The 13,555-nt window shown below is 46.3% G+C and overlaps 1 protein-coding gene across 1 annotated transcript in view; it reads left to right on the top strand.

The window, feature by feature from the left end:
- Positions 1–11,288, top strand: part of LOC135824297 (TLR4 interactor with leucine rich repeats-like) — a 46,856-nt gene extending 35,568 nt beyond the window's left edge. The window contains exon 9 of the mRNA XM_065337030.1: positions 11,222–11,288. Within this exon, the coding sequence (XP_065193102.1) occupies positions 11,222–11,288 (67 nt within the window). The remainder of the gene's footprint in view (positions 1–11,221) is intronic.
- Positions 11,289–13,555: the final 2,267 nt, after the last annotated feature.

The following is a 13,555-nucleotide window of genomic DNA, read 5'->3' as shown; positions in this document are numbered from 1 at the left end:
AACATGGTGAAAAACATCAAAATGGAAAAGGTCGTTATTACCATGGCAACCCAACTAGAATTGCTCCTATATCCATTTTTACTGACACGTATATGGCCAAGTAACACCTCATTTCGCTCAGAATAAGCAGTAGATACAGTACAGCAACAAGTACTGTACTTTAACAGTGTCAAAACAAAATTTCCAAAGTGCAGTGAAACTACTTGGCTATTGGACATGTTCATGTACATTTACATGTCGCGTCGAATGTTAGCATTGAGGTACGTGTACATGTATGTGCAGCTAGCAGGTACATGAGACTATTTACAGGCATGCATTACTATAATTATCAGACTGCAAACACGAGAGAAGCGTCAGACGGTTCGGCGTTACACTTCAACTGAGAGAATAGGTATTGTAACCCAAATACTAACAGGAGAAGGAAAAGGTGGTAGGAAACTGTCAGAGTCTAAGGAACGAAGTGCTATAGGACAGTTTCAACCTGAACTAATTTACTCGAAGTACGTGTAGATAATACGATAGATCTCGCAGCAATGTAAGAAGGACAACACTACTTGTATGCGATGGCAGTGCTGTAACGAAAAATGATGAAAATGAAAATACCAAAATCCTTTGCATAAAACAGTCCAAACATTGGATAGCTTGTCACTGTACTTAAATGCTTTGAAAAGACTTCAAGGCTGCAGTTGGACAACGCTCACATGTGAATAGCTGCAGTTTAAAAAGCTGATCGATCCCAACATTGTGATGCGAATACTTTCGCTTCCATGTGTTTCCCTTTAACTGAAGTTGTTCTTCCGTCTGAGCTTCGGAAACTCTACGCCGTACAGCTGAGCCCATCTCTACTCCGCCACCTACACCATCACTGTTGGCTCTGCAGTCAGGGACAATTCTTTAGCCACTAGTACATGAGGTATTATATAAACATGTTTTCCCTCTTCACCACCGCTCTTGAATCGCATCAACTACGTGCCGTGATCAGTTCAGGAGAGACAAGCCATGACATTGGACATCGGACTCTTTCTTGCAGTTAGTGTTTTATAAGTATAACTGTAGTTTCACACTGCCTAGGCCCAGCCATCAAATTCTGCGACAAGGAAATGATTCACCTACTGCTGGTGTTGCATATTGGGATAGGTTACCTCCAGGTACTCGGATTTCGTTTTTGTAACACTCCACACCACATAGCTACTCCCTCTCACTGCAGCATGGCACTCCTAAGGCAGTTGTCCTAGAGCTGTTGAGCTGGTAAAGAGGCTTTGTGATAATGGTAGCTGATCACCACGGTCGGTGTGTTCAAATCATGGTACTAACACTAGCCGCTCTTGTAGATTCGAATCAAATGCTCGTCCCCTGCAACACTGTAACACCTCCTGTGCAGCAGTACTCACAAAGTAAATGCCTTTATTCCAGCCCGATGAAGTTAGCCAGGTCTGAAACTTTCCACGGTTGTAGATTAGTCCTATGAATAGTTACAACTGGCTTGGCAAGCTATGATGACTTTCCCCTGCTTTCCACACATAATTGTTGTGCTGCTCCTTGTTGGAATCATGCCTACTTTTCCGGGGAGCCAAGATGACATTGTAATGAAGGTTCTGCTGAATTTAGCATCGATCCATTCGTGGACGTTCCGACAGCAAAAGCACCAGCGAGTCAATGCAAAACTTTGAAGAAAGTGTCCAAACGAGGTACCACATTTCCATTTCTGGTATGTCACAACTACACTACTTGATGCTCAATCTTTCCAACTCTCGCACAAAATCAGTGTACGCGCTGGTTCGCATCCTGTGTATGTACGGTGTTACTATAGCTCCTGGCACATAAAAGGGTAAAAACTCCCAGGTCCAGTCAATATAGTACCGAGAAAGTCTTGAAAATGCTTGAATATAGCCGATGAGAACTTAGTTTTTTCGGCAATTTTGTATTCCTATCGAGGGTGATTTCGGGACCTTTGGACGCGATTGGACTCGCCATACTGGGCCAAGATGCTCTTGAAGACATTATCTATCAAATAACACCGAAAAATCCTTGTTAGCCAACATGTGTCAAGGCATGTATTTTAGAGGTCGATTTTTTGAATTGGCCCCAGTACTATATGTACGTGACGCAGCGATGTTGCGAGTTTTCGCACCTTCACTGTATCGCCATCGTATCCTGGGATTCCTGGCCTGTGTTCCGTACAGGTGAGTACATGTACCATAGCATGCTAGCTAGCCAGCACAGACTGTCAGTGTGACCTGGTGACTGAGCTGTGTGATTGCACTTCGACAGAGAGCCGCTCAGTCTTTTCTCCTTCGAGTGCTAACATCGATCAAAGAGCGCTTTGGATGCGCTCTCCAAGACGTTTCCTATCATGTTTGTTCTTGACAGCACTTGACAGGTGTAGTGCAGTCCACACTGATTCCACAGTCAAAATGAGACTGCGTTCATATGTCCAGCTGTAGTATCGAAACAGTCCTTTCAGGACCATGGAAAATCATCAACATTTCGAGAAGGAGCTTCGAGCAATGTTTGATTTCCTACATCGCGGTCGCTAGTTACGGGTCAAAATTCGACATTGGGACAAGAAAAGGCGGTCGCTGGTCGCGTTCAGCAGGTAGTCGCTAGTCACAGTGCATTTTGAATGTGAGACCGTCCGTGCCTGACGAAGTGGTCGGTAGTACCAGGCCGGTCGCTAGTCACGGTGGTCTTAAGTTACAGGTTTTACTGTAGTACCAGGCTGGTCGCTAGTCACGGTGGTCTTTAGTTACAGGTTTTACTGTAGTACCAGGCTGGTCGCTAGTCACGGTGGTCTTTAGTTACAGGTTTTACTGTAGTACCAGGCTGGTCGCTAGTCACGGTGGTCTTTAGTTACAGGTTTTACTGTAGTACCAGGATGGTTGCTAGTCACGGTGGTCTTAAGTTACAGGTTTTACTGTAGTACCAGGCTGGTCGCTAGTCACGGTGGTCTTTAGTTACAGGTTTTACTGTAGTACCAGGCTGGTCGCTAGTCACGGTGGTCTTTAGTTACAGGTTTTACTGTAGTACCAGGCTGGTCGCTAGTCACGGTGGTCTTAAGTTACAGGTTTTACTGTAGTACCAGGCTGGTCGCTAGTCACGGTGGTCTTTAGTTACAGGTTTTACTGTAGTACCAGGCTGGTCGCTAGTCACGGTGGTCTTAAGTTACAGGTTTTACTGTAGTACCAGGCTGGGCGCTAGTCACGGTGGTCTTTAGTTACAGGTTTTACTGTAGTACCAGGCTGGTCGCTAGTCACGGTGGTCTTTAGTTACAGGTTTTACTGTAGTACCAGGCTGGTCGCTAGTCACGGTGGTCTTAAGTTACAGGTTTTACTGTAGTACCAGGCTGGTCGCTAGTCACGGTGGTCTTTAGTTACAGGTTTTACTGTAGTACCAGGCTGGTCGCTAGTCACGGTGGTCTTTAGTTACAGGTTTTACTGTAGTACCAGGCTGGTCGCTAGTCACGGTGGTCTTTAGTTACAGGTTTTACTGTAGTACCAGGCTGGTCGCTACTCACGGTGGTCTTTAGTTACAGGTTTTACTGTAGTACCAGGCTGGTCGCTAGTCACGCTGGTCTTTAGTTACAGGTTTTACTGTAGTACCAGGCTGGTCGCTAGTCACTGTGGTCTTTAGTTACAGGTTTTACTGTAGTACCAGGCTGGTCGCTAGTCACGGTGGTCTTTAGTTACAGGTTTTACTGTAGTACCAGGCTGGTCGCTAGTCACGGTGGTCTTTAGTTACAGGTTTTACTGTAGTACCAGGATGGTTGCTAGTCACGGTGGTCTTAAGTTACAGGTTTTACTGTAGTACCAGGCTGGTCGCTAGTCACGGTGGTCTTTAGTTACAGGTTTTACTGTAGTACCAGGCTGGTCGCTAGTCACGGTGGTCTTTAGTTACAGGTTTTACTGTAGTACCAGGATGGTTGCTAGTCACGGTGGTCTTAAGTTACAGGTTTTACTGTAGTACCAGGCTGGTCGCTAGTCACGGTGGTCTTTAGTTACAGGTTTTACTGTAGTACCAGGCTGGTCGCTAGTCACGGTGGTCTTTAGTTACAGGTTTTACTGTAGTACCAGGCTGGTCGCTAGTCACGGTGGTCATAATGTACAGGTTTTACTGTAGTACCAGGCTGGTCGCTAGTCACGGTGGTCTTTAGTTACAGGTTTTACTGTAGTACCAGGCTGGTCGCTAGTCACGGTGGTCTTAAGTTACAGGTTTTACTGTAGTACCAGGCTGGTCGCTAGTCACGGTGGTCTTTAGTTACAGGTTTTACTGTAGTACCAGGCTGGTCGCTAGTCACGGTGGTCTTTAGTTACAGGTTTTACTGTAGTACCAGGCTGGTCGCTAGTCACGGTGGTCTTTAGTTACAGGTTTTACTGTAGTACCAGGCTGGTCGCTAGTCACGGTGGTCTTTAGTTACAGGTTTTACTGTAGTACCAGGCTGGTCGCTAGTCACGGTGGTCTTAAGTTACAGGTTTTACTGTAGTACCAGGCTGGTCGCTAGTCACGGTGGTCTTTAGTTACAGGTTTTACTGTAGTACCAGGCTGGTCGCTAGTCACGGTGGTCTTAAGTTACAGGTTTTACTGTAGTACCAGGCTGGTCGCTAGTCACGGTTGTCTTTAGTTACAGGTTTTACTGTAGTACCAGGCTGGTCGCTAGTCACGGTGATCTTTAGTTACAGGTTTTACTGTAGTACCAGGCTGGTCGCTAGTCACGGTGGTCTTACAATGTAAGTTACAGGTTTTACTGTAGTACCAGGCTGGTCGCTAGTCACGGTGGTCTTAAGTTACAGGTTTTACTGTAGTACCAGGCTGGTCGCTAGTCACGGTGGACTTAAGTTACAGGTTTTACTGTAGTACCAGGCTGGTCGCTAGTCACGGTGGTCTTTAGTTACAGGTTTTACTGTAGTACCAGGCTGGTCGCTAGTCACGGTGGTCTTAAGTTATTGGTTTTACTGTAGTACCAGGCTGGTCGCTAGTCACGGTGGTCTTTAGTTACAGGTTTTACTGTAGTACCAGGCTGGTCGCTAGTCACGGTGGTCTTAAGTTATTGGTTTTACTGTAGTACCAGGCTGGTCGCTAGTCACGGTGGTCTTTAGTTACAGGTTTTACTGTAGTACCAGGCTGGTCGCTAGTCACGGTGGTCTTTAGTTACAGGTTTTACTGTAGTACCAGGCTGGTCGCTAGTCACGGTGGTCTTTAGTTACAGGTTTTACTGTAGTACCAGGCTGGTCGCTAGTCACGGTGGTCTTTAGTTACAGGTTTTACTGTAGTACCAGGCTGGTTGCTAGTCACGGTGGTCTTTAGTTACAGGTTTTACTGTAGTACCAGGATGGTTGCTAGTCACGGTGGTCTTTAGTTACAGGTTTTACTGTAGTACCAGGCTGGTTGCTAGTCACGGTGGTCTTTAGTTACAGGTTTTACTGTAGTACCAGGCTGGTCGCTAGTCACGGTGGTCTTTAGTTACAGGTTTTACTGTAGTACCAGGCTGGTCGCTAGTCACGGTGGTCTTTAGTTACAGGTTTTACTGTAGTATCAGGCTGGTCGCTAGTCACGGTGGTCTTTAGTTACAGGTTTTACTGTAGTACCAGGCTGGTCGCTAGTCACGGTGGTCTTTAGTTACAGGTTTTACTGTAGTACCAGGCTGGTCGCTAGTCACGGTGGTCTTTAGTTACAGGTTTTACTGTAGTACCAGGCTGGTCGCTAGTCACGGTGGTCTTAAGTTACAGGTTTTACTGTAGTACCAGGCTGGTCGCTAGTCACGGTGGTCTTTAGTTACAGGTTTTACTGTAGTACCAGGCTGGTCGCTAGTCACGGTGGTCTTAAGTTACAGGTTTTACTGTAGTACCAGGCTGGTCGCTAGTCACGGTGGTCTTTAGTTACAGGTTTTACTGTAGTACCAGGCTGGTCGCTAGTCACGGTGGTCTTAAGTTACAGGTTTTACTGTAGTACCAGGCTGGTCGCTAGTCACGGTGGTCTTTAGTTACAGGTTTTACTGTAGTACCAGGCTGGTCGCTAGTCACGGTGGTCTTAAGTTACAGGTTTTACTGTAGTACCAGGCTGGTCGCTAGTCACGGTGGTCTTAAGTTACAGGTTTTACTGTAGTACCAGGCTGGTCGCTAGTCACGGTGGTCTTTAGTTACAGGTTTTACTGTAGTAGCAGGCTGGTCGCTAGTCACGGTGGTCTTTAGTTACAGGTTTTACTGTAGTACCAGGATGGTCGCTAGTCACGGTGGTCTTTAGTTACAGGTTTTACTGTAGTACCAGGCTGGTCGCTAGTCACGGTGGTCTTTAGTTACAGGTTTTACTGTAGTACCAGGATGGTTGCTAGTCACGGTGGTCTTTAGTTACAGGTTTTACTGTAGTACCAGGCTGGTTGCTAGTCACGGTGGTCTTTAGTTACAGGTTTTACTGTAGTACCAGGATGGTTGCTAGTCACGGTGGTCTTTAGTTACAGGTTTTACTGTAGTACCAGGCTGGTTGCTAGTCACGGTGGTCTTTAGTTACAGGTTTTACTGTAGTACCAGGCTGGTCGCTAGTCACGGTGGTCTTTAGTTACAGGTTTTACTGTAGTACCAGGCTGGTCGCTAGTCACGGTGGTCTTTAGTTACAGGTTTTACTGTAGTATCAGGCTGGTCGCTAGTCACGGTGGTCTTTAGTTACAGGTGTTACTGTAGTACCAGGCTGGTCGCTAGTCACGGTGGTCTTTAGTTACAGGTTTTACTGTAGTACCAGGCTGGTCGCTAGTCACGGTGGTCTTTAGTTACAGGTTTTACTGTAGTACCAGGCTGGTCGCTAGTCACGGTGGTCTTAAGTTACAGGTTTTACTGTAGTACCAGGCTGGTCGCTAGTCACGGTGGTCTTTAGTTACAGGTTTTACTGTAGTACCAGGCTGGTCGCTAGTCACGGTGGTCTTAAGTTACAGGTTTTACTGTAGTACCAGGCTGGTCGCTAGTCACGGTGGTCTTTAGTTACAGGTTTTACTGTAGTACCAGGCTGGTCGCTAGTCACGGTGGTCTTAAGTTACAGGTTTTACTGTAGTACCAGGCTGGTCGCTAGTCACGGTGGTCTTTAGTTACAGGTTTTACTGTAGTACCAGGCTGGTCGCTAGTCACGGTGGTCTTAAGTTACAGGTTTTACTGTAGTACCAGGCTGGTCGCTAGTCACGGTGGTCTTAAGTTACAGGTTTTACTGTAGTACCAGGCTGGTCGCTAGTCACGGTGGTCTTTAGTTACAGGTTTTACTGTAGTAGCAGGCTGGTCGCTAGTCACGGTGGTCTTTAGTTACAGGTTTTACTGTAGTACCAGGATGGTCGCTAGTCACGGTGGTCTTTAGTTACAGGTTTTACTGTAGTACCAGGCTGGTCGCTAGTCACGGTGGTCTTTAGTTACAGGTTTTACTGTAGTACCAGGATGGTTGCTAGTCACGGTGGTCTTTAGTTACAGGTTTTACTGTAGTACCAGGATGGTTGCTAGTCACGGTGGTCTTTAGTTACAGGTTTTACTGTAGTACCAGGATGGTTGCTAGTCACGTTGGTCTTTAGTTACAGGTTTTACTGTAGTACCAGGATGGTTGCTAGTCACGGTGGTCTTTAGTTACAGGTTTTACTGTAGTACCAGGCTGGTCGCTAGTCACGGTGGTCTTTAGTTACAGGTTTTACTGTAGTACCAGGATGGTCGCTAGTCACGGTGGTCTTTAGTTACAGGTTTTACTGTAGTACCAGGCTGGTCGCTAGTCACGGTGGTCTTTAGTTACAGGTTTTACTGTAGTACCAGGATGGTTGCTAGTCACGGTGGTCTTAAGTTACAGGTTTTACTGTAGTACCAGGATGGTTGCTAGTCACGGTGGTCTTTAGTTACAGGTTTTACTGTAGTACCAGGATGGTTGCTAGTCACGGTGGTCTTTAGTTACAGGTTTTACTGTAGTACCAGGATGGTTGCTAGTCACGGTGGTCTTTAGTTACAGGTTTTACTGTAGTACCAGGATGGTTGCTAGTCACGGTGGTCTTTAGTTACAGGTTTTACTGTAGTACCAGGCTGGTCGCTAGTCACGGTGGTCTTTAGTTACAGGTTTTACTGTAGTACCAGGATGGTCGCTAGTCACGGTGGTCTTTAGTTACAGGTTTTACTGTAGTACCAGGCTGGTCGCTAGTCACGGTGGTCTTTAGTTACAGGTTTTACTGTAGTACCAGGATGGTTGCTAGTCACGGTGGTCTTAAGTTACAGGTTTTACTGTAGTACCAGGATGGTTGCTAGTCACGGTGGTCTTTAGTTACAGGTTTTACTGTAGTACCAGGATGGTCGCTAGTCACGGTGGTCTTTAGTTACAGGTTTTACTGTAGTACCAGGCTGGTCGCTAGTCACGGTGGTCTTTAGTTACAGGTTTTACTGTAGTACCAGGATGGTTGCTAGTCACGGTGGTCTTAAGTTACAGGTTTTACTGTAGTACCAGGATGGTTGCTAGTCACGGTGGTCTTTGGTTACAGGTTTTACTGTAGTACCAGGATGGTCGCTAGTCACGGTGGTCTTTAGTTACAGGTTTTACTGTAGTACCAGGATGGTTGCTAGTCAAAGTGGTCTTTAGTTACAGGTTTTACTGTAGTACCAGGCTGGACGCTAGTCACGGTGGTCTTCAGTTACAGGTTTTACTGTAGTACCAGGATGGTCGCTAGTCACGGTGGTCTTTAGTTACAGGTTTTACTGTAGTACCAGGCTGGTCGCTAGTCACGGTGGTCTTTAGTTACAGGTTTTACTGTAGTACCAGGATGGTTGCTAGTCACGGTGGTCTTAAGTTACAGGTTTTACTGTAGTACCAGGATGGTTGCTAGTCACGGTGGTCTTTGGTTACAGGTTTTACTGTAGTACCAGGATGGTCGCTAGTCACGGTGGTCTTTAGTTACAGGTTTTACTGTAGTACCAGGCTGGTCGCTAGTCACGGTGGTCTTTAGTTACAGGTTTTACTGTAGTACCAGGATGGTTGCTAGTCACGGTGGTCTTAAGTTACAGGTTTTACTGTAGTACCAGGATGGTTGCTAGTCACGGTGGTCTTTAGTTACAGGTTTTACTGTAGTACCAGGATGGTTGCTAGTCACGGTGGTCTTTAGTTACAGGTTTTACTGTAGTACCAGGATGGTTGCTAGTCACGGTGGTCTTTGGTTACAGGTTTTACTGTAGTACCAGGATGGTCGCTAGTCACGGTGGTCTTTAGTTACAGGTTTTACTGTAGTACCAGGATGGTTGCTAGTCACGGTGGTCTTTAGTTACAGGTTTTACTGTAGTACCAGGATGGTCGCTAGTCACGGTGGTCTTAAGTTACAGGTTTTACTGTAGTACCAGGATGGTTGCTAGTCACGGTGGTCTTTGGTTACAGGTTTTACTGTAGTACCAGGCTGGTTGCTAGTCACGGTGGTCTTTAGTTACAGGTTTTACTGTAGTACCAGGATGGTCGCTAGTCACGGTGGTCTTAAGTTACAGGTTTTACTGTAGTACCAGGATGGTTGCTAGTCACGGTGGTCTTTAGTTACAGGTTTTACTGTAGTACCAGGCTGGTCGCTAGTCACGGTGGTCTTTAGTTACAGGTTTTACTGTAGTACCAGGATGGTTGCTAGTCACGGTGGTCTTAAGTTACAGGTTTTACTGTAGTACCAGGATGGTTGCTAGTCACGGTGGTCTTTGGTTACAGGTTTTACTGTAGTACCAGGATGGTCGCTAGTCACGGTGGTCTTTAGTTACAGGTTTTACTGTAGTACCAGGCTGGTCGCTAGTCACGGTGGTCTTTAGTTACAGGTTTTACTGTAGTACCAGGATGGTTGCTAGTCACGGTGGTCTTAAGTTACAGGTTTTACTGTAGTACCAGGATGGTTGCTAGTCACGGTGGTCTTTGGTTACAGGTTTTACTGTAGTACCAGGATGGTTGCTAGTCACGGTGGTCTTTGGTTACAGGTTTTACTGTAGTACCAGGCTGGTCGCTAGTCACGGTGGTCTTTGGTTACAGGTTTTACTGTAGTACCAGGCTGGTTGCTAGTCACGGTGGTCTTTAGTTACAGGTTTTACTGTAGTACCAGGATGGTCGCTAGTCACGGTGGTCTTTGGTTACAGGTTTTACTGTAGTACCAGGATGGTTGCTAGTCAAAGTGGTCTTTAGTTACAGGTTTTACTGTACTGTAAAGTTAGAAACTTTCGCAAGTGATTGAATTTCGCTACTTTCGCGGCCATTGCGCATTCTGGAGAAGAAAAATCGCCACAAACTGCTCAGTACGTGCATTGCAGACAGCACAACTACAAGATTCAAAAGAGGTAAAAATCGGAAAAAATTCTCATCACAAACCAGCCGCATTCATGAAAACGCAAAATTTGTGCGCCACAAAGGTTTATTGCAATACTGTATTCAAAAATTCCACTATTTTCTTGCCTATGCCGGTTCGTGCGCGAGCCCGCGCGTGCGACGAGAATGTTAGAGAATGTTCGTTCGTTCGTTCGTTCGTTAACATCAAGAACGTTCGAATACTCAAATTTTGTGTTCGTTTCAGCCCTAGTCCTAACACATTTGATTGCGACAGATAATCATTATGTAATGTCACCCCCCCCCCCCCCCCACACACACACACACCCTTCGCTATCATATTATTTTGCAATGATCCCGTTTGACTTTGCGAAGTAAAATACGATGGGTGACTGACCCGAAACGTCAATAATTTTTTCAACATCATTAATAAAAGAATTTTCATCTAAAGAGTGAATAGCAACTAAATAGAGCGGTTGTCGGTTGACAAACCTCCTTTTATTTACAATGCAGTTGCGTGATGTCCACCACTTTCTGAGCGAAGTAAAATAAAGAATACAACACATAGCCTCTCGGGCATGGCTGTGCAGGGTGTCTAACACTGCATTCTGAATCTGAGTGTACTCACAGTCAGTTGTGATTGACAACACCAATCCGCTTATACTGCTTTAACCTATCTATGAGACAGATATTGTTATGATAAATCTGCAACGGACTTTCAAGAAAGCATGTACAGCTTCGACTGGCTTCTCTGTGACACACTGCACAGAGGCTGTGGTGAATGCTGAATAACTTCACACGACGACAAGTCCATTTCTCCGGCTTCCGAGCGACAGTTTGTCAGCCTGGATATCTGGCACATTGTCCTCCAATCCCCCAGCGTGCACTATATGTCTCTAGTTTGTGTGTGAGTGTATTTGACTGGTATGTTTGTTGCCACTTACAGATCATTGCGCAACAACAATATCACAACAATTGCAAACTCGTTCTTCAACCACTTCAAGCTCCTGTAAGAATTTGCTTGGAACAATAGAAGTTTGAAGCCAACCATCTCGAAGTGAACTGTAAAGAAAAGAAAGGGCCAGCATGCTCTAAGTTTTGACTAATAGTCCACCACAGTATTCATAGTTACTTAACAGGCAGATGGTGCGACAAAAAGGCACGAAAACGACAGGGTGCTGCGACATACTTCGTAAATGTGTCGGAGCCAGGTGTCAGGTCGTTGAATGTCCTAGTAGCCCCGTCAGTTGCGTGCTTTGTTGTCGCACTATCTGACAGTATATTGATACCTTGGTGGACTGCTAGTCATAGCTCATAACAAATTGGTCCCTTCTCTTATTGATGAATAATACTATCACTGGGCCGGCAGAAACAGCTTTTGACTGGTCCGACCACACCCTACAGCATTGCAGTCTGTAATGCTTTTTGTGTACGATACGGAATGTGTACACATGACTTCTCGGCAGTACACACATATTGATGGTCTAAAGGCACGATTCAGGTTGTGCGTGCTTCCCCTAGCTGCATCTCATGTTTGGCATTTAAGGGGCCGTCCAAGGTTACCAATAATATTTTCAAAACGAAATGTGTTCGTTTGGGGGTGGGTGGGTTTAATGGAGTTTCGTTTTGAAAATAGTTATTGAATGCAGATGGAGAATGTCCAGTTACTTCTGGGTGTCGAAAATTGACATCAATATTTTATTGGAAGTCGTTTTACCTGCAGAAAAGATGGGTTGGTGGGTGGGGGCTGAAAAAATACTAAGGGCATGTTCGATTGGTAAGGATCGGGATCGGGATCCAGATTTCAGATCCCTCGGATCCTTCAGATTCAACTGAACACTTTATTTTGGACCTTGACTGTTGCCATGTTGAAAATGGCGCTCACAAGGCACCCAAAAGGGTGAACGTCGTACTCATCCCGTGCGTCGTACAAAAAGTCAACAAGCTCTATCTCCATCCACGCGTGCGTACTACAATGTGTACAAAAATGATTTTTACCAGCCATATACGCACAAAGGTCACATTTGGATCCGTTGGATCCGGTCAACCCTGCTCCCCGAGGAGGGTTGACCGGATCCAAATCCGAAGGATCCGGATCCGGATCCGACCAATCGAAAGGGTGCGAATCCAGTGGATCCGGTGGATCGGGATCCCGATCCTACCAATCGAACATGCCCTTAGACACCCAGTACATCGGCATTATTACGCAGTGTTATGCCATAAAAAAAAAAAAAAAAAAAAATACCAGGAGGCTCTTAGTAGTGGCTGCAAATGACCGATATCCGTCACTTGCAGCTCTGCATCAGAGACCTGTAGCTGGCCTGAAGAGTTGTAAAATTACTCCTTCGTAGCCGGGCGAGTCAGAGCGAGGGCGATTCACGGCTTGGTCAAAAAACTGTCGGCCTGGAACGTAAACGTGGATCTGCCGACACAGTTCACCTGGTTCACACGCCTGACCTGGCATGCTGCCTTGCGTGAAAGGAACATTTTTCCGAAAGCAAGCTTCTTCTCCAAAATTCGAAATTTCCTTCCAAAAATGCCGTCGTCCTTGACCTCGAAGCTGAATGTTGTTAGGATAGAAAATTAGCGAAGATGTAGCCGACCCATTCTGGCAAGCCGTGTGCCCTCTGGATATGCAGTTGTTCGCCATGGTCAACAATCTTCTTCTCCTTCGTTCGTACTTTCACTTTCCTGACCACGAATACAAGCGGTACCCATGCTCAGGTTAGTGTTTATTTGTCTGTCTATGCACATACATGTATTACAATGTACTGTTCGTGCTGTAGGCACTGGCCGATCATGGAAATAGAGGAAGCAGCCAGCTTTCTTTGAATTCTCGTGCTTTCAACAAAAATATGTACACACTTTCCTTGGCTCCTCTTTCCCACCGCCACCATGCATGCACAATCGAGCTTGCTTTAATGCCCTGCAGTGCAGAATGCTTCCACCACCGCAACTACCACCGCCGCCACCACTACCAGCAGCAGCACCACCACCACCACCACCACCACCACCACCACCACCACCACCACCACCACCACCACCACCACCACCACCACCACCACCACCACCACTGTGACCACCACCACCACCACCACTGTGACCACCACCACCACCACACCACCACCACCACCACCACACCACCACCACCACCACCACCACCACACCACCACCACCACACCACCACCACCACACCACCACCACTACCATCACCGTGACCATCAGTCCATCACTATAGAAGCATTGTCGTGCAGAGCACGTCTGCAAGAGAAAATAATAG

Source organism: Sycon ciliatum, chromosome 9 (genome assembly GCF_964019385.1).
Source record: "Sycon ciliatum chromosome 9, ocSycCili1.1, whole genome shotgun sequence".
Lineage (NCBI taxonomy): Eukaryota > Metazoa > Porifera > Calcarea > Leucosolenida > Sycettidae > Sycon > Sycon ciliatum.
The sequence above is the reverse complement of the archived record's forward strand: the minus strand, read 5'-3'. Positions and strand labels throughout refer to the sequence as shown.